The sequence below is a fragment of the Brachyistius frenatus genome, unplaced genomic scaffold (genome assembly GCF_029030835.1).
Source record: "Brachyistius frenatus isolate BFR_SWC_R1_liver_20210118 unplaced genomic scaffold, ASM2903083v1 Contig_467, whole genome shotgun sequence".
Classification (NCBI taxonomy): domain Eukaryota; kingdom Metazoa; phylum Chordata; class Actinopteri; family Embiotocidae; genus Brachyistius; species Brachyistius frenatus.
This window is the reverse complement of record NW_027211066.1, coordinates 21,304-45,298: the sequence shown is the minus strand read 5'-3', so window position 1 is coordinate 45,298 and position 23,995 is coordinate 21,304. Positions and strand designations below refer to the sequence as shown.

The window sequence follows — 23,995 nt, the reverse complement described above, 5'->3', positions numbered from 1 at the left end:
TTGTTGTGCTAGGACGTTGTACTGGGACATTATACTGGGACGTTGTTGTACTAGGACGTTGTAGTACTCAGACATTGTACTGGGATGTTGTTGTACTGTGACGTTGTTGTACTAGGACATTGTACTGGGATGTTGTACTCGGACATTGTACTGGGACGTTGTTGTACTAGGACGTTGTAGTACTAGTATATTGTACTGGGACGTTGTTGTACTGTGACGTTGTTGTACTGAGATGTTGTACTAGGACGTTGTACTGGGACGTTGTTGTACTAGGACATTGTACTGGGATGTTGTACTCGGACGTTGTACTAGGACATTGTACTGGGACGTTGTTGTACTGGGACGTTGTTGTGCTAAGACGTTGTACTGGGACATTATACTGGGGCGTTGTAGTACTAGGACATTGTACTGGGACGTTGTTGTACTGGGACGTTGTACTAGGACATTGTATTGGGACGTTGTAGTACTAGGACGTTGTAGTACTAGGACATTGTAATAATAGGACATTGTACTGGGACATTGTTGTACGAGGACGTTGTACTAGGATGTTGTACTAGGACATTGTACTGGGACGTTGCACTAGGACGTTGTACTAGGACGTTGTACTAGGACATTGTAGTACTAGGACATTGTACTGGGACGTTGTTGTACTGGGATGTTGTTGTACTAGGACGTTGTACTGGGACGTTGTTGTACTAGGACATTGTACTGGGATGCTGTTGTACTAGGACATTGTACTGGAACATTGTACTGGGACGTTGTAGTACTGGGACATTGTACATGGTGTAAATAAAGTAACAATGAATTAGAGCTGCCCATTCAGAAGCTTCCCCTCACAACAACTGCACCCGGTTACCTTGGCTGAGGGTCCAGGCTTGTTCCATGGCTGTTTACTGATGATAATAATTGGTTGACTGTGTCTGGAGCCCCGCCCCCTTCAGGACCTCCACCAACCCCAGCTGACATGGTGTGATCTCCAGACAGGCCGAGCTGGTGCAGTAAAGAGTCCACGTCCTTCAGGAGGTCTGCACCCATCTTAAAGGAGTCCGCCTGACACACAGACACAGTGAACCTTTGGACTCTGGTCATGTAAAACCCAAACAGTCATTTCATACTGACACGACACAGAAACACAGCTGAACTGAGCACACCGACAGGAAACTCATTTACTCTGATGAAAAGTACACGTTCTACTAGTCAGAGGCGGTGTGTGACGGACTGGGATGTCAGCGATGTCTCAGCATGTCTCAGCAATGAGTCAGAGATGAGTCAACGATGAGTCAGCGATGAGTCAATGATGCAGACAGCATACAGTGTGCACTTGACTCGCACAGAGATTTTAAAATGAAAGTAGTCATTAAAAGGAAACATGAACTTTAATTTCACTTCATTTATTTCTGGACAAAAACGTATTATTTGGGTAAATAAAAGATGTATTTATTTCTTTATAAGTTTATTAATTAATTTAAATGCAAATGAGGTTTTAAAACAGTGTCAGTTTCTTCAAGAACCAGTTGTCTATAACTCAGACGTGTCACAGCCGATGAACAATATCATCATCTTCAGCTGATGCTCCTTATCCTCACTGGAGTGTGTGTGTGTGTGTGTGTGTGTGTGTGTGGGGGGGGGGGGGTTAGTGCAGGTGAGGATACTTCAGACAGAATCTGTTGAAGGCTTCATATATGGCCTGTCTGCAAAAAAAAAAACAAAAAAAACATGTTAAATCAAACACACGATCCATAAAACAGATACCTGACGTGTCAGGTGTTATTTGTCATGTTTGTGTGTGCGTGTCTCACCTGAACACCTTCTGTTTGAACAGGTAAGCACTGATGTGTCCTCCCTTCAGGTATCTGACTTCACATCCTGGCCAGATGTCCGGAAGACTGAGGACACCTGTCCGAGGAATGTAGGCATCCTCTTTGGCCTGGACCACGATGATGAGACTGGTGTCCACAGGGACTAGGATTGAGGACAGAGGATGGAGGACGGAGAACGGCGGACAAGAGGACGGAGAACAGGAGGACAGGAAGAAAGGAGGATGGAGGACAGAGAACAGAGGACAGAAGAACGGAGGACAAGAGAACAGAGGACAGGAGATGGAGGACAGAGAACGGAGGGACGGAGGATAGAGAAAAGGAGGACAGAGGACAGGACAGATTCATAAACGTCCCACAGTGATGGACAGACATCCAGTCTACAGACATCAAGACAGTTCTTTCGCTGCATTTGGACTTTAAGCATTTGGAAGGAAATCATACAGTGATGTCCCCTGTGGGACAGACGTGTGCCTGACTGTTTCTGTTGTCTCAGGTCTGTCAGTGAGGGACATCGTGAGGTGTTAACTGACACAGCGCTGCTGTCTCCTGTCTCCCGTCTGTCTTCTTCCTGTCCGTCTCCCGTCTTTCTCCTCTGTGTCTTGTCTCTCTTCTGTCTGTCTCTTGTCTTTCCCCTGTGTGTCTCCTGTGTGTCTCCTGTGTGTCTCCTGTCTATCTCCCATCTGTCTCTTCTGTCTCCCGTCTGACTCCTGTCTGCCTCCTGCCTGTCTCATGTGTGTCCTGTCCAGACAGCAGATGGAGACATGGTCCGTCCTCTGCTCTGCTGACTGGTTGCCATGGAGCTGCTGTGAGACTGATGGAGGTGAGATCACTGCATCCTACCAGAGAAGTTGGCCATGTGAGTGCACTCGTCCATCACTGCCTTCATGAAGCTGATGGACTCTCTGTGTAACGATGGACGACAGCATTTGGCAGAATCCGTCTTCGTCCCCCGGAGAGCGTCTCGGGCACTGAGGTGTCTGAGACAAGAGAGGACAGAAGCTGAAGGAAGCGTCGAACGTAATAACATGGAGTGGAATGATCTAAGCCACACAGACATCTGTGAAGACGAAGACATGTTGATCTGTCCCTGTCCAACAGGTTCTACTTTCTCATCTTCACAGGTGGGACTACAGTGAGACAGACTGTCTCCTACTTTGCTTGTACTTGTGAAGAATTAGTGGATTTCATCATGTACGGTTCATAAACGTTGTCTTGGCCTCCAGCAAAACTGAGAGGAACCTTGGAGTCATCTTTGATGAGGATTTGTCCTTTAGACACCATATAAAGCAAATCTCCAGAACTGCCTTCTTTCATCTACGTAATATTAATAAAATCAGGAAAATCCTTCCTCAGCATGACACAGAAAAACTAATTCATGTGTTTGTTACTTCTAGACTAGTTTATTGTAATTCCTTGTTGTTAGGATGTCCAAATTACTCATTAAAAACCTGCAGCTGATCCAAAATGCTGCAGCAAGAGTACTGATGGGATTTAACAAGAGAGATCATATTTCTCCAGTTTTATCTTCTCTTCACTGGCTTCCTGTGAAATCAAGAATAGAATTTAAAATTCTCTTGCTGACTTACAAAGCTCTACATGACCAGGCTCCATCATATCTTAGAGATCTTATAGAACCATATAATCCTAGCAGAGCACTTCTCACTCAGTACGCTGGTCTACTTGTGGTTCCTAGAGTTTCCAGAAGTAGAATGGGAGGCGGAGCTTCAGTGTTCAGGCTCCTCCCCTGTGGAACCAGCTCCCAGTTTGTGTTGGAGGGGCAGAAACCCTCTCTAGCTTTAAGATTAGACTCAAAACGTTCCTTCTTGATAAAGCCTATAGTTAGGGCTGGCTCAGGTAGACCTGAACCAACCCTTAGTTATGCTGTTATAGGCCGAGGCTGCTGGAGGACCTCGTTACATGCTGAGCTTCTTTTCTTTCCTCCTACTCTTTAACTGACTCATACCTCACCATCTTTTTCTCTCCCATAGTTTCTTCTTATTATCTGTTGTCTCCATTCAGTTCCTTCGCTCGTGTAGTTTCTGTTCTTTCTTTTCCAGATGTCCCGTCATGGAGCTGCATGTCTCTGCTCTGTGATTGTCGTCTCCACCAACAGTTCTTCTCTTCTATCTCTATGCTGTCCTTTTCTCTCTCTGCTCTCCTCTCACCCCAACCGGTCGAGGCAGATGCTCCGCCCACCTCTGATCCTGGTTCTGTTAACAGATGCTCCGCCCACCTCTGATCCCGGTTCTGTTAACAGATGCTCCGCCCACCTCTGATCCTGGTTCTGTTAACAGATGTTCTCCATCTCTGATCCTGGTTCTGTCGGAGGTTTCTTCCTGTTAAACAGAGTTTTTCTTCCCTCTGTTGGATGTTTTTCTCCCTTAAAGAGGAGGTTTTTTCCCCTCCCAGCTTCTGTGGAAATTGTTGAATTGTTGGGTTTCTCTGTTTAATGTTGTAAAGTCTCGCTGTAAAGACGTTAATGTGTTAAGTGCCATGAAATAACCTTTGTGTGATTTGGCGCTATATAAATAAAGTTGAATTGAATGAAATAATATCATTAAAAGATTCAGAGAATCTGGAGAAATCTGTGAACACAAGGGACAAGGCTGGAAACCAATATTGGATGGTGGTGATCTTCGGGCCCTCAGGCAGCACTGCATTAAAAACACACTATTCTGAAGTGGAAATCACTGCATGGGCTCAGGAACACTTGTGAAAACCATCGTCTGTGAACACAGTTCATCGCTGCGTCCACAAATGCTGTTAAAACTCTCCAAAGAAGAAACCAGATAGAAACATGATCCAGAAACACCGCCGCCTTCTCTGGACCGAGATCATTGAAGATGGACTGCGGTGAAGTGGACAACTGTCCTGAGGTCTGATGGATCACAATCTGAGATTCTGTTTGGAAATCATGGACGCTGCATCCTCCAGGTTAAAGAGGAGAGGGACCATCCAGCTTGTTATCAGCATCATTAATGCTGAATGATATATTGAGGTTTTGGAGCAACATATGCTATTAGGACATTGTACTGGGACGTTATTGTACTTGGACGTTGTTCTACTGGGAAGTTGTTGTACTCGGACATTGTACTAGGACATTGTACTGGGACGTTGTTGTGCTAGGACGTTGTACTGGGACATTATACTGGGACGTTGTTGTACTAGGACGTTGTAGTACTCAGACATTGTACTGGGATGTTGTTGTACTGTGACGTTGTTGTACTAGGACATTGTACTGGGATGTTGTACTCGGACATTGTACTGGGACGTTGCTGTACTAGGACGTTGTAGTACTAGTATATTGTACTGGGACGTTGTTGTACTGTGACGTTGTTGTACTGAGATGTTGTACTAGGACGTTGTACTGGGACGTTGTTGTACTAGGACATTGTACTGGGATGTTGTACTCGGACGTTGTACTAGGACATTGTACTGGGACGTTGTTGTACTAGGACGTTGTAGTACTAGTATATTGTACTGGGACGTTGTTGTACTGTGACGTTGTACTGGGATGTTGTTGTACTAGGACATTGTACTGGGACGTTGTTGTACTAGGATGTTGTACTCGGACATTGTACTGGGATGCTGTTGTACTGGGACATTGTACTGGGACGTTGTTGTACTAGGACGTTGTAGTACTGGGACATTGTACATGGTGTAAATAAAGTAACAATGAATTAGAGCTGCCCATTCAGAAGCTTCCCCTCACAACAACTGCACCCGGTTACCTTGGCTGAGGGTCCAGGCTTGTTCCATGGCTGTTTACTGATGATAATAATTGGTTGACTGTGTCTGGAGCCCCGCCCCCTTCAGGACCTCCACCAACCCCAGCTGACATGGTGTGATCTCCAGACAGGCCGAGCTGGTGCAGTAAAGAGTCCACGTCCTTCAGGAGGTCTGCACCCATCTTAAAGGAGTCCGCCTGACACACAGACACAGTGAACCTTTGGACTCTGGTCATGTAAAACCCAAACAGTCATTTCATACTGACACGACACAGAAACACAGCTGAACTGAGCACACCGACAGGAAACTCATTTACTCTGATGAAAAGTACACGTTCTACTAGTCAGAGGCGGTGTGTGACGGACTGGGATGTCAGCGATGTCTCAGCGATGTCTCAGCAATGAGTCAGCAATGAGTCAGAGATGAGTCAGCGATGTCAGTGAGGGGCGGAGAACTCACCCCACAGTACTCCAACAGGTTAATGATCTCCTCCTCATACACAGAGTTGATGGAATACTGTTTCTCCAGCTCTGTCCAGTTGACTGCTCTGCTCAGCACACCCTGTACACACAGAGACAGAGACAAAGGGATGGAGACAGAGAGACACACAGAGAGAGAGACAGACAGACAGACAGAAACAAAGAGAGACAGCGAGAGAGACAGACAGAGAGTAATGATTAGTCACCGTTCAACGTCTGTGAGGTGTGTTGTCTCATTAAAGGACAGCTTTACAGTTTTTAGGTGACCTCAACATGACGGTCTGTATGCACCTACACCCACACCACACCTACACCCACACCCACACCACACCTACACCCACACTTACACCTACAACCACACTAACACCCACACCCAAACCTACACTAACACCTACACTCACACCCACACCCACAGTTAGACCTACACCCACACCTGCACCTATAGCTACACCTACACTTACACCCACACTTACACCCAGACCTACACTCACACTCTCACCCAGAACTACACTTACACCCACACCTACACCCACACTAACACTTACGTCCACGCTTACACCTACAGCCACACTTACACCAACAGTAACACTTACACATACACACACACATACAGCCAAGCTTACACCTACACCTACACTAACACCTACACCCACACACCTACACCCATACTTACACCTACACCCACACCTACACTAACACCTACACTCACACCCACACCCACAGTTAGACCTACACCCGCACCTGCACCTATAGCTACACCTACACTTACACCCACACTTACACCCAGACCTACACCCGCACTCTCACTTACACCCAGAACTACACTTACACCCACACCTACACCCACACTAACACTTACGTCCACACTTACACCTACAGCCACACTTACACCAACAGTAACACTTACACCTACACACACACACACATACAGCCAAGCTTACACCCACACTAACACCTACACCCACATTTACACCTATACCCAAACTTACACTTACAACCACACTAACACTTACACCCACACCTACACTAACACCTACACTTACACCCACAGTAACACCTACACCTACACAAACACCTACACTAATACCTACACCCACACTAACACCTATACCTACACCCAAACTTACACTTACACCCACACTAAGACTTACACCCACACTAACACCTACACCCGCAGTAACACTTACACATACACAAACACCTACACCCACACTTACACAAACACCTACACTAACACCCATATCTACACCCACACTAACACTTACACTTACACCTGCACCTATAGCTACACCTACACGTACACCTACGCCCACAGTTAGACCTATACCTACACCCACACTTACACCCACACTAACACTTACACCCACACTTACATCTATACCCACACCTATACCTAAACTTACACCTATGCCCACACTTAAACCTGGACCCACACTTTCACCCAGACCTACACCCAAACTAACACTTACACCTACACCCACAGTAACACTTACACATACACAAACACCTACACCCACACTTACACCTACTCAAACACCTACACTAACACCCACACCTATACCTACCCCCACACTAACACTTACACCTACACATACAGCCAAACTTACACCTACACTAACACCTACGTCCACACTTACACCTACACCCACACTTACACCAACAGTAACACTTACACACACACCTACACCAACACCAACACCCACATTAACACCTACACCCACACATGCACCTATACCCACACCCACACTTACCGTACACTTACACCCACACTAGCACTTACACATACACCCACACCAACACCCACACTAACACTTACACCTACAACCACACTTACACCTACACTAGCACTTACATCCACACTAACAGAGCTACACCTACACCCACAGTTACACCCAGACCTACACTTACACCCACACTAACACCTACACCCACACTTACACCTATACCCAAACTTACACTTACAACCACACTAACACTTGCACCCACAGTAACACCTACACATACACCTACACAAACACCTACACCCAAACTTACACTTACACCCACACTTACACCTCCACCCACAGTAACACTTACACATACACAAACACCTACACTAACACCTACACCCACACCTATACCTACACCCACACTAACACACTTACACCTGCACCTATAGCTACACCTACACTTACACCTACGCCCACAGTTAGACCTATACCTGCACCCACACTTACATCTACACCCACACCTATACCTACACTTACACCTATGCCCACACTTAAACCTGGACCCACACTTTCACCCAGACCTACACTTACATCCACACCTACACCCACACTAACACTTACACCCACACTAACACTTACACCCACACTTACATCTACACCCACACCTATACCTACACTTACACCTATGCCCACACTTAAACCTGGACCCACACTTTCACCCAGACCTACACTTACATCCACACCTACACCCACACTAACACTTACACCTACAACCACACTGACACCTACACATACAGCCAAACTTACACCTACACTAACACCTACGTCCACACTTACACCTACACCCACACTGTATGGATGCATACAGTGCTACCCCCCCCCCCCCCCCACTTGGTAGGTCAGATCACAACCTGGTCCTGCTGACTCCCAAGTATGTTCCTCTGGTACAGAGGCAGCCTGTAACCACCAGGACTGTGAGGAGGTGGACACAGGAGGCTAAAGACGCCCTGCAGGACTGCTTTGAGTCCACGGACTGGGATGTGCTGTGTGGACCACATGGGGAGGACATCAACAGCAGGACGGACTGTATCACAGAATACATCAAATTCTGTGAACACACCACCGTACCATCCCGGACTGTAAAATGCTTCCCCAACAACAAGCCGTGGATCACCAGTGACCTGAAAGTTCTTCTTAATAAGAAGAAAGCAGCCTTCAAATCTGGGGACAGGGATGAGCTCAGGAGAGTGCAGCGCCACCTGAAGGAGAAGATGAGGGAGTGCAAGGACTCCCACAGGAGGAAGCTGGAGGCCAAACTCCAGCAGAACAACGTGAGGGAGGTGTGGACTGGTATGAAGGAGATTACTGGGTTCAAGGGGAGAGAGAGACAACCAGAGGGAACCTGGAGAGGAACAACCAGGGGGAACCTGGAGAGGAACAACCAGGAGGAACCTGGAGAGGAACAACCAGGAGGAACCTGGAGAGGAACAACCAGGGGGAACCTGGAGAGGAACAACCAGGGGGAACCTGGAGAGGAACAACCAGGGGGAACCTGGAGAGGAACAACCAGGAGGAACCTGGAGAGGAACAACCAGAGGGAACCTGGAGAGGAACAACCAGGGGGAACCTGGAGAGGTCCAATGAGCTAAACTGTTTCTTCAACAGGTTTAGTTCACCACTCTCATCTGTCTCCTCCACGCCTTACACCTCCCAAACACCTCTTCTGCCTCTCTCCCTCCCCCCTCTGTGCCCCCTAGTGAGCTGCATAGAGCCCTCAATCTCAAAGGGCTCTTCCTCCATCGACACCATGACCCCCCCACCCCCTCTCTGTGATGACTGGCCAGGTTAGGAGACAGCTGGAGAGACTCCACCAGCGCAAGGCTGTAGGACCTGACGGCATCAGCCCCGGGGTCCTGAAGACCAGCGCCGTCCAGCTGGCTGAGGTCCTACAACACCTCTTCAACCTGAGCCTGAAGCAGGAGGAAGTCCCGGTGCTGTGGAAGAGATCCTGCCTGGTTCCAGTCCCCAAGAAGACGACTCCATCTGGCCTCAGCGACTACCGACCGGTTGCCCTCACATCTCATGTGATGAAGGTGCTGGAGAGGCTGGTCTTGGCCCACCTCAGACCGCTGGTGAAATCTTCTCTGGACCCGCTGCAATTTGCGTACCAGCCTCATGTGGGAGTGGACAATGCCATCATCTACCTGCTGCAACGAGCTCAGTCTCACCTGGATGGAACCGGTGACTCTGTGAGAATCACTTTCTTTGATTTCTCCAGTGCATTCAACACCATCCAACCACTGCTGCTGAGTGAGAAGCTGCGGGTGGTGGGGGTGGACGCGCCCACCGTCTCCTGGATCACTGACTACCTGACAGGCAGACCACAGTTTGTCCGTCTGGGCAGTGTGCTGTCTGATACGGTGGTCAATGGTAATGGAGCTCCTCAGGGAACTGTTCTGTCTCCTTCCTGTTCACCTTCTACACAACTGACTTCCAGAACAACTCAGAGTCCTGCCATCTGCAGAAGTTCTCTGATGACTCTGCAGTGGACGGTGTATAAGGGATGGACGGGAGGAGGAGTCAGTGGACGGTGTATAAGGGATGGACGGGAGGATGAGTACAGGGCAGTAGTGGAGGACTTTGTGGAGTGGGCAGGAAGAATCACCTGCTCCTGAACGTAGCCAAGACCAGAGAGATGGTGGTCGACTTCAGGAGGAAGACGACGGCTCCACAACCGCTGAGAGTTCTGGGAGAGGAGGTGGACATGGTGGAGGAGTACAAGTACCTGGTGTCTCCATGACAACAGACTGAACTGGAAGACCAACATCAACGCTGTCTACAAGGGGATGAGTCGACTCTTTTTCTTGAGGAAACTTCGATCCTTCAATGTGTGCAGCATGATGCTGGAGATGTTCTACCATCTGTTGTGGCCAGTGCATTGTACTTCGCTGTGGTCTGCTGGGGGAGCAGCATTGGAGCTGGAGACACCAACAGACTTAACAAACTGGTTAAGAAGGCCGGCTCCATCATCGGCTACAAACTGGACAGTCTGGAAAAGGTGGTGGAGAGGAGGACGCTGAACAAACTATTATCCATATTGGATAATCCTGACCACCCTCTCCACCTGCTGCAGGGACATAGGAGGACGTTCTCCAAAAGATTCCTCCAGCTCCGCTGTCACAAGGACAGATACAGGAGATCATTCCAGATACAGGAGATCGTTCCTGATACAGGAGATCGTTCCTGATACAGGAGATCGTTCCAGATACAGGAGATCGTTCCAGATACAGGAGATCGTTCCTGATACAGGAGATCGTTCCTGATACAGGAGATCATTCCAGATACAGGAGATCATTCCAGATACAGGAGATCATTCCTGCCGACCGCAATAAGACTGTACAATAACTCACCTCTGGCAAAATCCATCACACAACAATAACACTGTTGACTGTGTTTCTTGGTTGTTTATATATAATATATATAGATATATACTGTACTGTATATACTGTGCATTTTATATTTAATATTTTTTTTACTGCTATTTGATTGCTTTCTATTATTATCTATCGCTTCCTGTATGCTGCTGTAGCGAAAAAATTTCTCCTCGGGGATTAATAAAGTAACTACCTAACCTAACCGAACCTAAATTACACCAACAGTAACACTTACACACACACACACACACACCAACACCCACACTAACACCTACACCCACACTAACACCCACACCTATACCCACACTTACACCCACACTAGCACTTACACACACACACCAACACCCACACCCACACTAACACTTACACCTACGTCCACACTTACATCCACACTAACACCCACACTAACAGAGCTACACCCACACTAACACCTACACCCACTTACACCTACACCTACACCCAAACTTACACTTACACTTACACCCACAGTAACACTTACACATACACCTACACAAACACCTACACTAACACCCACACTTACACCCACACTAACACCTACACAAACACCTCCACCCACACTTACACCTATACCTACACCCACACCCACACTAACACTTACACCAACACCTAGACCCACACTTACACCTATACCCACACTTTCACTTACACCCAGACCTACACTTACATCCACACTTACCGTACACTTACACCCACACTTACTCTTATACTTACACCCACAGTAACACCTACACTTACACTTCACTTACACCCAGACCTACACTCACACCCACACTTACACCCACACTAACACTTAAACCTATACCCACACCCAAACCTACACTAACACCTACACCCACAGCTACACGAACACCTACGTCCACACTTACATCCACAGTAACACCCACACTAACACTTACACCTACACACACCTACACTTACACCAACACTTACACCCACACTTACGCCTACACCCACACTTACCGTACACTTACACCTACACTAACACCCACACTTACACGTGCACCTGTACCTACACCCAAACCTATGTCCACACTTCCACCCACAGTAACACTTATACCTACACTTACACCTGCACCTACAGCTACACCTACACCCACACTTACACCTACACCCACAGTTACACCTAGACCCACACTTTCACTTACACCCACACCCACTCTTACATCTTCACTTACACCTCACAATAGTTGTATTACCGTGGTGAACACGCTAGAGGCCGTCGACCAGGACAAACACGGAATCAGAGGGATGGGCTTCGGCCAGTTAGTCACAGCCAGGGACGCCATCTGGACACAGAGACATGCTTCAGGAGACACACCATCCATGGACACAGAATGTCCATTGGGTCTTTCCTGCAGAATCAAGAGGACATGTTTGAGACGGTGTGCTGCTTCAGTCACTCACATATCCTCCCATGGAGATGCCGGTCATTCCCAGAGGCCAGTATCCTTCTCTCTCCAGCCAGCGGAGCAGCACCGTGGACTCCAGGATCAGAGCTCCACCCATCACGAACAGGTCAGACACGTTCTTCAGACTGGACCTCCTGAAACACTCAGAGACATCAGCTGGTCACTCGACGGTCCCGATCCACTGACAGAGACAGAGACAGACAGAGAGAGACAAAGAGACAGACAAACAGACAGACAGACAGACAGATTGGAGCTCACTCACCGCTGATCTTTGGGTTTACGGTAACCATGTAAGATTCAGTCAAGGAATAAACTATGTTGACAGACAGTATGCATCAGACAAACCTCTCTGACCTCTGACCACACACCTCCATGTGTGTGGTGCAGGAGGGGTCGTGATTATGGATCAATGTGTTTTGTTTTTATCATGACTGTGTTTCAATGAAGCAGCAGAGTTCACCTGTTTGTCCACCACGTACTCCTCACATGCTGTCAGATCGCAGAGGTGTCCCCTGAACCATGACCCTGATGATGTCATAGTGATGTCACTTCTGTTGAACCTTTAATATTCTCTCCAGGAGGCAGACAGATGGTATAAGAAGGATATAATATGGGTTCTCCAGCAGCAGTGAAGCCATTCCCGCCTCTTTGATCATGGGCCGGGCCATCAGGGTCCGCCGACGCCAGAAAAACTATACACAGAGATCCAGGAGTCAGATCCAGGAGTCAGAGATCCAGGAGTCAGATACAGGAGTCAGAGATATAGGAGTCAGAGATCCAGGAGTCAGAGCTACAGGAGTCAGAGATACAGGTCTCGGAGATATAGGAGTCGGAGATATAGGAGTCAGAGATACAGGAGTCAGATCCAGGAGTTAGAGATCCAGGAGTCAGATCCAGGAGTCACAGATATAGGATTCAGAGATCCAGGAGTCAGAGATCCAAGAGTCAGAGATCCAGGAGTCAGAGATCCAGGAGTCAGACATCACCATGTGACCTGCAGATGGTAGAAGGTGAAGAGTCTTACGTGGTCTCCAGTCCCAGCTAGGTGGATACATACTGGTCTGTCCTTCGTCCACCTCTTAGGAACTATGAACTGGAACCTGGAACCATCAGACACAATCACATCAGCACCGACTCGACTACTGAGTGGTACTGTTCACCTGACAAGACAGGCAACGAAGTAACACACAGCACCTGAGCTGCAAGCAAGAAGACAGAAAGCAGCTTCATGGCTTCATCTGTAATCTGTCTCACCACCGCCTGTCCCACCACCGCCCGTCCGCCTGTCCCACCACCGCCTGTCCAACTACCGCCCGTTCGCTTGTCCCATCACTGTTCTATGGTGCTATAATGTTCAATAGTGTTGTAATGTTCTATGGTATTCTAATGTTCTATGGTGTGCTGGTGTTCTAATGTAGTATGGTGTTCTCATGTTCTATGGTATTCTATGGGGTTCTAAGGGGTTCTATGGTGTTGTAATGATCTAATGTTCTATGGTTTCTGTGGTGTTCTAATGTTCTATGGTGTTCCAAGGTGTTTTAATGTTCTATGGTGTTCGAATGTTCTATGGTGTTCTACGGTATTATAGGGTGTTCTATGGAGTTCTAAGGTGGTCTATGGTGCGCTAGGATGTTTTAGGGTGTTCTAAGGTGTTCTCTGGTGTTCTAATGTTCTCTGATGTTCTATGGTGTTCCAATGTTCTATGGCGTTTTAGGGTGTTCTAGGGTGTTCTAAGGTGTTCTAAGGTTATGTGTGCTAGGGTGTTTTAGGGTGTTCTAATGTGTTCTAATGTTCTCTGGTGTTCTAATGTTCTATGGTGTTTTAGGGTGTTCTAAGGTGTTCTAATGTTCTAAGATGTTCTATGGTTTCTGTGGTGTTCAAATGTTCCATGGAGTTCTCGGGTGTCCTAGGATGTTCTATGGTGTTCTAATGTACACTGGTGTTCTAAGGTGTTCCAATGTTCTCTGATGTTCTGTGGTGTTCTAATGTTCTATGGTGTTATCAGGTGTTCTAATGTTCTATGGTGTTCCAATGTTCTATGGGTTTCTCGGGTGTTCTATGGAGTTCTAAGGTGTTCTATGGTATTCTAATGTTCTATGGTGTCCCAAGGTGTTCTAATGTTCTATGGTGTTCTTATGTTCTATGGGTTTCTCAGGTGTTCTATGGAGTTCTAAGGTGTTCTAATGTTCCATGGTGTTCTATGATGTGCGAGGTTGTTATAGGGTGTTCTAATGTTCTATGGTGTTCCAGAGTTTTGTAGGATGTTCTAGGTTGTTCTAATGTACTGTGGTGTTCTCAGGTGTTCTAATGTTCTGTGATGTTCTCAGGTGTTCTAATGTTCTATGGTGTTGTAGGGTGTTCTAGAATGTTCTATGGTGTTCTACGGTGTTGTAGGGTGTTTTATGGAGTTCTAAAGTGTTCTAGGGTGTTCTAATGTTCTCTGGTGTTCTAATGTTCTCTGATGTTCTATGGCTTTTTGGGGTGTTCTAGGGTGTTCTAAGGTGTTCTAATGTTCTAAGATGTTCTATGGTTTCTATGGTGTTCAAATGTTCCATGGAGTTCTCGGGTGTTCGAGGATGTTATATGGTGTTCTAATGTACACTGGTGTTCTAAGGTGCTCCAATGTTCTCTGATGTTCTATGGTGTTCTAATGTTCTATGGTGTTCTCAGGTGTTCTAATGTTCTATGGTGTTCTAAGGTGTTCTAATGTTCTCTGGAGTTCTAATGTTCTATGGTGTTCTATGGTGTTCTAATGTTCTATAGGTTTATCTGGTGTTCTATGGAGTTCTAAGGTGTTCTATGGTATTATAATGTTGTATGGTGTTCTAATGTTCTATGGAGTTCAAATTTTCTATGGTGTTCTATGGTAAGCTAGGGTGTTCTAGGGTGTTTTAGGGTGTTCTGTGGTGTTCTAATGTTCTATTGTGCTCTGTGGTGTTCTAATGTTCTATGGTGTTCTAATGTTCTATGGTGTTCTAATGTTCTGTGGGTTTCTCGGGTGTTCTATGGAGTTCTAAGATGTTCTAATGTTCCATGGTGTTCTATGATGTGCGAGGTTGTTATAGGGCGTTCTAGGGTGTTCTAATGTTCTATGGTGTTCCAGGGTTTTGTATGATGTTCTAGGGTGTTCTAATGTACTGTGGTGTTCTAAGGTGTTCTAATGTTCTGTGGTGTTCTCAGGTGTTCTAATGTTCTATGGTGTTCTAATGTTCTATGGTGTTCTAATGTTCTGTGGGTTTCTCGGGTGTTCTATGGAGTTCTAAGATGTTCTAATGTTCCATGGTGTTCTATGATGTGCGAGGTTGTTATAGGGCGTTCTAGGGTGTTCTAATGTTCTATGGTGTTCCAGGGTTTTGTATGATGTTCTAGGGTGTTCTAATGTACTGTGGTGTTCTAAGGTGTTCTAATGTTCTGTGGTGTTCTCAGGTGTTCTAATGTTCTATGGTGTTCTAATGTTCTATGGTGTTCTAATGTTCTGTGGGTTTCTCGGGTGTTCTATGGAGTTCTAAGATGTTCTAATGTTCCATGGTGTTCTATGATGTGCGAGGTTGTTATAGGGCGTTCTAGGGTGTTCTAATGTTCTATGGTGTTCCAGGGTTTTGTATGATGTTCTAGGGTGTTCTAATGTACTGTGGTGTTCTAAGGTGTTCTAATGTTCTGTGGTGTTCTCAGGTGTTCTAATGTTCTATGGTGTTCTAATGTTCTATGGTGTTCTAATGTTCTGTGGGTTTCTCGGGTGTTCTATGGAGTTCTAAGATGTTCTAATGTTCCATGGTGTTCTATGATGTGCGAGGTTGTTATAGGGCGTTCTAGGGTGTTCTAATGTTCTATGGTGTTCCAGGGTTTTGTATGATGTTCTAGGGTGTTCTAATGTACTGTGGTGTTCTAAGGTGTTCTAATGTTCTGTGGTGTTCTCAGGTGTTCTAATGTTCTATGGTGTTCTAGGATGTTCTATGGTGTTCTACGGTGTTATGGGGTGTTTTATGGAGTTCCAAGGTGTTCTAATGTTCTATGGTGTTCTAATGTTCTATGGCGTTTTAGGGTGTTCTAGGGTGTTCTAATGTTCTCTGGTGTTCTAATGGTCTCTGGTGTTCTAATGTTATCTGATGTTCTATGGTGTTCTAATGTTCTATGGTGTTTTAGGGTGTTCTAGGGTGTTCTAAGGTGTTCTAATGTTCTAAGATGCTCTATGGTTTCTATGGTGTTCAAATGTTCCATGGAGTTCTAAGGTGTTCTAATGTTCTATGGGTTTATCGGGTGTTCCATGGAGTTCTAAGGTGTTCTAAGGTGTTCTATGGTATTCTAATGTTCTATGGTGTTCTAATGTTCTATGGAGTTCAAATTTTCTATCGTGTTCTATGGTAAGCTAGGGTGTTCTAAGGTGTTCTAATGTTCTATGGTGTTCTAATGTTCTATGGGTTTCTCAGATTTTCTATGGAGTTCTAAGGTGTTCCATGGTGTTCTATGATGTGCAAGGTTGTTATAGGGCGTTCTAATGTTCTATGGTGTTCCAGGGTTTTCTAGGATGTTCTAGGGTGTTCTAATGTTCTGTGGTGTTCTCAGGTGTTCCAATGTTCTATGGTGTTCTATGTTGTTCTAAGGTGTTCCAAGTTGTTCTACTGTTCTCTGGTGTTCTCTGGTGTTCTAATGTTCTGTGGTGTTCTATGGTGTTCTAATGTACCATGGTGTTCTAGGATGTTTTAAGGTGTTCTATGGTGGTCTAGGGTGTACTCGGGTGATCTTGGGTGTTCTAATGTTCCATGGTGTTCTCATGTACTAAGGTATTCTAATATTCTATGGTGTTATGGACTGTTCTAGTGTTCTCTGGTTCTATAGTCAGTAGGAACCAGAGACTGTGCGCAACCTCAGTGCTCCTCAGCTCCAGTAACATGATGACATCAGCAGAGGTCATGAACAGCCGTGTGGTGCACCTGGCTCTGACGGCCTCTGGGGGCAGGATTCCAGGAACCAGGTGCTCCAGAGGAGAGATGAAGAAGCCATCGTGGATGTGACAGTCAGCGAGCTCCTCTGTCTGCACACAAAGACACACACATTCAGGTGTAACAGAACACAACAGCAGCAGCACAGTACTGAACAATGAAGAACCAACACGGTACCGTGTTTATGTAGACCGGGTAGTCGTGAGGCACCAGAGACTGGCACTTCTCTCTGTCTCCAATGATCTTGCGAAACTCAAAGATTCTGCAGAACACAAACGAAGGAGAGCCGATCAGCTGATTGACCAAAGGCAGCTGGACTCACCTCACAGGGTTTTAAAGGTTACACGGGTCAAGGTTCCTCTGGAGAACACCGCCCTCCAGCTCCACTGGGAGGAACCTTCTCGGAGGACGATTTGTTCTTAAACACAGATCCAGTCTATAGTTCTGCATTATTTCATCTGTTAATATGAATAAAATGAGGAATATGCTGACTCGGCGTGATGCAGAACAGTTAATCAGCTGTTGTTCCTTCCTTTATGTTCCTCCTTGGTGTCAGGAGGATTCAGGAACTCTTTAGAACCCTGCAGCTGAATGTCTTTGTGCTGTGATGACTAACCTCCACCCTCACTGCAACAGTCAAAGATGTTCTCCACCTCTGGTTCTGGTAACATATGTACTCCACCTCCGGTTCTGTTAACAAATTTTCTCCACCTCTGGTTCTGGTTCTGTTGGAGGTTTTCCTTCCAGCTGTTGCTCATGTTGAATAGTTTGGTTCCTATATTACGGTGTAAAGTTCACTTCACCGCTGGTTGTCGAGGTGGTGTCCCGCTAACAACGTGGGCTTCATTGACAATTGGAATACTTTCTGGGGGAAAACCTGGTCTGATCCGGAGAGACGGCATCCATCCTACTTTGGATGGTGCAGCTCTTCTTTCTAGAAACATGGCCGTGTCTCTTAACAGCCCTAAAACCTGACATCCAGGGTTGAGGCCAGGATGCAGAGCTGCAGTCTTACAGCTCCTCTGCAGCTTCTTTAGAGCTGTCACTCACCCAAAACCTTCAACATCCTGTAGAGGTTGTGTCTGTACCCAGACCACCCACATTTAAAAAAAAACTCAAGGAAAAATGTATCAATTAAAATGTAATAAAAATGGATCCTACCAAATTAATGGATCAAAAAAATCTGACAATTAAAAGCGGACTATTAAATATGAGATCTCTCTGGTCTAAATCTCTGTTAGTAAATGACTTGATAACTGATCATCAGATTGATTTACTCTGTCTCACAGAGACCTGGCTGCAACAGGAAGAATATGTTAGTATTAATGAAGCAACTCCTCCCAGTCATATTCATTATCATATTCCTAGAGATTCAGGAGGAGGAGGAGGAGGAGGAGGAAGAGGAGGAGTAGGAGGAGTGACAGCAATCTTCCACTCAAGTTTATCAATTAATCCAAAGCCTAAACTTAGTTATAAATCATTTGAGGAGTCTGACTCTTAGCCTCTCACCCAAACTAGAAAGCAGAGAAACGGATTCTATTTGTTGTTGTTTATCTCCCACCTGGTCCTTATTCAGAGTTTCTAACTGAATTCTGACTTTTGATCAGATTTAGTGCTGAGTTCAGATAAAGTGATGATAGTGGGAGACTTTAACATGTGCCGTGTGTTAAAGCAGTGGAAGACATCTACGTTGATCTTAGTCCCACACAAGTGGATCATCTGGTAGAAAACACTGCAGTATCTCTGCTACAACTCTAGATGATGTCGCCCCTCTGAAGAAGAGAGTCATGAACCAGAGGAAGTTGTCTCCGTGGTACAACTCAGAACTACGCTCTGCTAGGCAGCGACTAGAAAGATGGAAAGGAAATGGAGTTCCACTAATTTAGAAGAATTTCACCTGCCTGGAAGGAGAGTCTAATATTATATAAGAAAGCTGTTCGTAAGGCCAGAACTTTATATTATTCATCATTAATAGAGGACAACAAGAACAACCCCAGGTTTCTTTTCATCACTGTAGCAGGCTGACAAAGAGTCCCAGTTCTGTTGAGTCCTCTATTCCTTCAGCTCTCAGCATTAATGACTTCATTAACTTCTTTACTAATAAAATTCTTACTATCAGGGAGAGAATCGGGCCGACCCTTCCTGACACCATCACTGATGTGTTGCTAAGCAACAGCAGCCCTGAAAGCAACTGTAGGACCAGATGTAAACTTGGAACATTTCTCTCCTGTTGAGTTCTCTGAGTTAACTAGAATTATTTCTTCGTCTGGATCCTCTAGCTGTCTGTTAGATCTCATCCCAACTAAACTTTTTAAGGAAGTCTTCCCTTTGATTAATACTTCCATATTAGATCAGATCAACCTATTTATTGTAACCGGCTATTTACCGCAGGCTTTTAAAGTGGCTGTAATTAAACCTTTACTTAAAAAGCCGACTCTTGATCAGCTGTTTTAGGAAACTACAGACCAATTTACAACCTGACGTTTATTTCTAAAATCCTTGAAAAAGTTGTTGCAAATCAACTTTTTGATGATTTACAAAGGAATGATCTGCTTGAAGATTTTCAGTCTTTAGAGTTCATCATAGCACAGAAACAGCTCTGGTGAAAGTTACTAAGAACCTTTTATTAGCCTCAGATAATGGACTCGTCTCTGTACTTGTTCTTCTGGACCTCAGTGCTGCTTTTGATACGATTGATCATACGATCTTATTACAGAGATTAGAAAACGTTACGAGGATTAAAAGAACTGCATTAGACTGGTTCAAATCCTACTTATCAGATAGATTCCAGTTTGTCCATGTCAACAATGAGTCTTCCAGACAAACAAGAGTTAGTGATGGAGTTCCACAAGGCTCAGTGTTGGGCCCAATACTTTTTACTTTGTACATGCTTCCATTAGGAGATGTCATCAGGAAGCACTGCATCAACTTCCATTGTTATGCAGATGACACTCAGCTATATCTTTCTATAAAACCAGATGAAACTAATCAGTTAGTAAAACTTGAAGCCTGTCTAAAAGACATAAAGGCCTGGATGACCAAAAACGTCCTGCTTCTAAATTCAGACAAAACAGAAGTTATTGTACTTGGTCCTAAACACCTCAGAAACTCTTTCTGTAATCACTTAGTTACTCTAGATGATGTTGTCTTGGCCTCCAGTAAAACTATGAGGAGCCTTGGAGTCATCTTTGATGAGGATTTGTCCTTTAGACACCATATAAAGCAAATCTCCAGAACTGCCTTCTTTCATCTACGTAATGTTAATAAAATCAGGAAAATCCTTCCTCAGCGTGACGCAGAAAAACTCATTCATGTGTTTGTTACTTCTAGACTAGATTATTATAATTCCTTGTTGTTAGGATGTCCAAATTACTCATTAAAAACCTGCAGCTGATCCAAAATGCTGCAGCAAGAGTACTGACGGGATTTAACAAGAGAGATCATATTTCTCCAGTTTTATCTTCTCTTCACTGGCTTCCTGTGAAATCAAGAATAGAATTTAAAGTTCTCTTGATGACTTACAAAGCTCTACATGACCAGGCTCCATCATATCTTAGAGATCTTATAGAACCATATAATCCTAGCAGAGCACTTCTCTCTCAGTACGCTGGTCTACTTGTGGTTCCTGGAGTTTCCAGAAGTAGAATGGGAGGCGGAGCTTCAGTGTTCAGGCTCCTCCCCTGTGGAACCAGCTCCCAGTTTGTGTTGGAGGGGCAGAAACCCTCTCTAGCTTTAAGATTAGACTCAAAACGTTCCTTCTTGATAAAGCCTATAGTTAGGGCTGGCTCAGGTAGACCTGAACCAACCCTTAGTTATGCTGTTATAGGCCGAGGCTGCTGGAGGACCTCGTTACATGCTGAGCTTCTTTTCTTTCCTCCTACTCTTTAACGGACTCATACCTCACCATCTTCTTCTCTCCCATAGTTTCTTCTTATTATCTGTTGTCTCCATTCAGTTCCTTCGCTCGTGTGGTTTCTGTTCTTTCTTTTCCAGATGTCCCGTCATGGAGCTGCATGTCTCTGCTCTGTGATTGTCGTCTCCACCAACAGTTCTTCTCTTCTATCTCTATGCTGTCCTTTTCTCTCTCTGCTCTCCTCTCACCCCAACCGGTCGAGGCAGATGCTCCGCCCACCTCTGATCCTGGTTCTGTTAACAGATGCTCCGCCCACCTCTGAGCCTGGTTCTGTTAACAGATGCTCCGCCCACCTCTGATCCTGGTTCTGTTAACAGATGTTCTCCACCTCTGATCCTGGTTCTGTTAACAGATGTTCTCCACCTCTGATCCTGGTTCTGTTGGAGGTTTCTTCCTGTTAAAAGGAGTTTTTCCCTCCTAGCTTATGTGGGAATTGTTGGTTTCTCTGTATAATATTGTAAATTCTTGCTGTAAAGACTTTAATGTGTTCAGTGCCATGAAATAACCTGTGTTGTGATTTGGCGCTGTATAAATAAAGTTGAATTGAATTGAATTGAAGTTCTACAGTAGGAACTTTGACTTAAATTATGTTTAACTCTGAGAAACTTCCACTTTCTACAATCTGGGAAACGTGAAATCAGTCATGAAGTGAATCAACTGGTTGACTGAAGAAGCGTCAGATGAACTGAATGAAGGAGAACTCGTTAGTTGTCCTACAACAGGAATTTATTCTACTTGAATCTTTACAACGAATTTCTTGCTTGTAAGGAAACTGTCAGTAAACATTCCTCTCAGAGGGAAGAAGATCACTGTGAAGATTAAAGGAGAAGAATAAAGTTCCTGCAACAGAGATGAAGGACCTGAAGCAGCACTTCCTGTGATGAAACCACCAAGTTACCATGGAAACCAAGGAGATCATGGCACATACTGACAGATATGTAATGTTGATAAAGTTCATTAATAAATAAATGACCCAGTAAATTATTTTAGTCTCATTGGTGACCCTGCTGCAGCTGACAGACAGGGTCAGAGGTCATGTCCTCCAGGATCTCCTGGAGGACCATCCTGTTCTCTCCAGTTCAGACTTGAGTACCTCTTCAGGTCTTCAGGCCTCCCCCATCCCCCGATGAAGAGTTTGGTGAGGAGCAGCCTTCTGTAAAAGACATCCAGTCGGCTCACACCCATGGACCAGAACCTGCATCTGGACAGACACACATTCAGAGGACAGAGACACGCAGTCAGAAGACAGAGGACACGCAGTCAGAGGACACGAGGGGGTCAGATGTGTTGACGGACTGTCATCCAGCAGCTGTTTACAGCGGGTCCAGGTCCATAACGGACCGGTGACGTGTCTGGTGGATGTAAACAGCTGGTGACATTGACAGCTGTGAGATCTGGGGAAGCGGAAGTACCGAGTGAAAGGTTACACCGACGTCACCGTCACAATAGGAAGTGACTGCACGTGACCTCACCTGCAGAAGGAACTATCTAGAAACCCGTGACTGTCTGACACAACAGCTGTGACCCCAGGGACAAGAAGACATGCAGGACACGGTCCGAGTTGAACTTCCTACTAGGCGGCTAACTTAGCCTTGTCCATTCATTCAAGATGGTGACAGACAAAGGACAGACGGACAGTCACCTCCCGCCGGACGAACACGTTTGTCCTCCGTGTGGTGGACTCGTCCTCACTGCAGCTGCAGCTCCGTCCTCAGAGGACCAATGACAGGAAGAAGCGTGTCAAACTAGAACACAGGATCTTCCGCTCTCACCTTTCAAAATAAAGCGGAATAAACGCAGAGCGTCCGGCTGAGACTCACCTGTCGTGTCACGTGTCGTGTTTCAGACGGAGCTTTAATGAAATCCTGTCAGTTTGAGCTGCTGCCTCCCAGAACACCGGAACACTGGTTAGAATGCATGTTCAGACCGCGCAGCCGCAGTACGACCTTCCTCTGCTCACGTCAGTCTTTGTGAAGGACAGGCTGAGGACTAATAACGTAGAGCAGCTGCACGTGCACTCAGTCGTGTTACACCTTTAAACAGATTATCAGATGCGAGATGAAAGGTTCCTCCACCATGCAGTCAACACGGGGACACACACTGACACAGTGATACGGGGACACAGTGAGAGACACTGATACGGGGACACACACTGACACAGTGAGACACGGGGACATACAGTGAGACACAGTGATACAGGGACACACCATGAGACTGATACGGGGACAACACTGACACTTGCACGGGGACACACCATGAGACACACGCTGACACAGTGAGACACGGGGACACAGTGATACGGGGGACACACAGTGAGACAGTGATATGGGGACACACAGTGAGACACGGGGACACACACTGACACACTGCAGGGTCCCTCCTACCTGGACCAGGTTCTGCAATAACTCACCTGCCTGACCATGACCTCATGACCTCAGCTCCACCCCCCTCCCCAACCCAATCATTACACTGCCTCCCTCTCAGTAAAGACCACATCACTTCCTGTTCTGTGGTGACTGTGAGGCAGACAAACAGACGGAG

The 23,995-nt window shown here is 45.9% G+C and overlaps 1 protein-coding gene across 1 annotated transcript; it reads right to left on the bottom strand.

Moving 5' to 3' along the window:
* Positions 1–1,274: 1,274 nt before the first annotated feature.
* On the bottom strand, positions 1,275–23,247 carry abhd18 (abhydrolase domain containing 18). The gene is made up of 14 exons (XM_069687489.1): positions 22,927–23,247; positions 22,548–22,655; positions 17,719–17,803; positions 17,533–17,633; positions 13,626–13,701; positions 13,201–13,293; positions 12,864–12,883; positions 12,597–12,735; positions 12,389–12,478; positions 6,009–6,110; positions 5,552–5,745; positions 2,661–2,797; positions 1,800–1,962; positions 1,275–1,691 (listed from the first exon to the last, which is right to left on the bottom strand). The coding sequence occupies exons 2-14, from the start codon at positions 22,637–22,639 to the stop codon at positions 1,634–1,636; spliced, it is 1,350 nt and encodes a 449-aa protein (XP_069543590.1). The 5' UTR covers positions 22,640–22,655; positions 22,927–23,247; the 3' UTR covers positions 1,275–1,633.
* Between the last annotated feature and the right edge of the window lie 748 nt (positions 23,248–23,995).

Bases quoted from the DNA above. Each gene is read 5' to 3' on its own strand.
- abhd18 (XM_069687489.1), bottom strand. From the start codon at position 22,639: ATGGGTGTGAGCCGACTGGATGTCTTTTACAGAAGGCTGCTCCTCACC. The intron at 5,746-6,008 runs GTGAGTTCTCCG...TCTGTGTGTCAG, and splicing joins ACCTGTTGGAGTACTGTGGG to GCGGACTCCTTTAAGATGGG. The intron at 1,963-2,660 runs GTAGGATGCAGT...CCTCAATCCTAG, and splicing joins TCACATGGCCAACTTCTCTG to TCCCTGTGGACACCAGTCTC.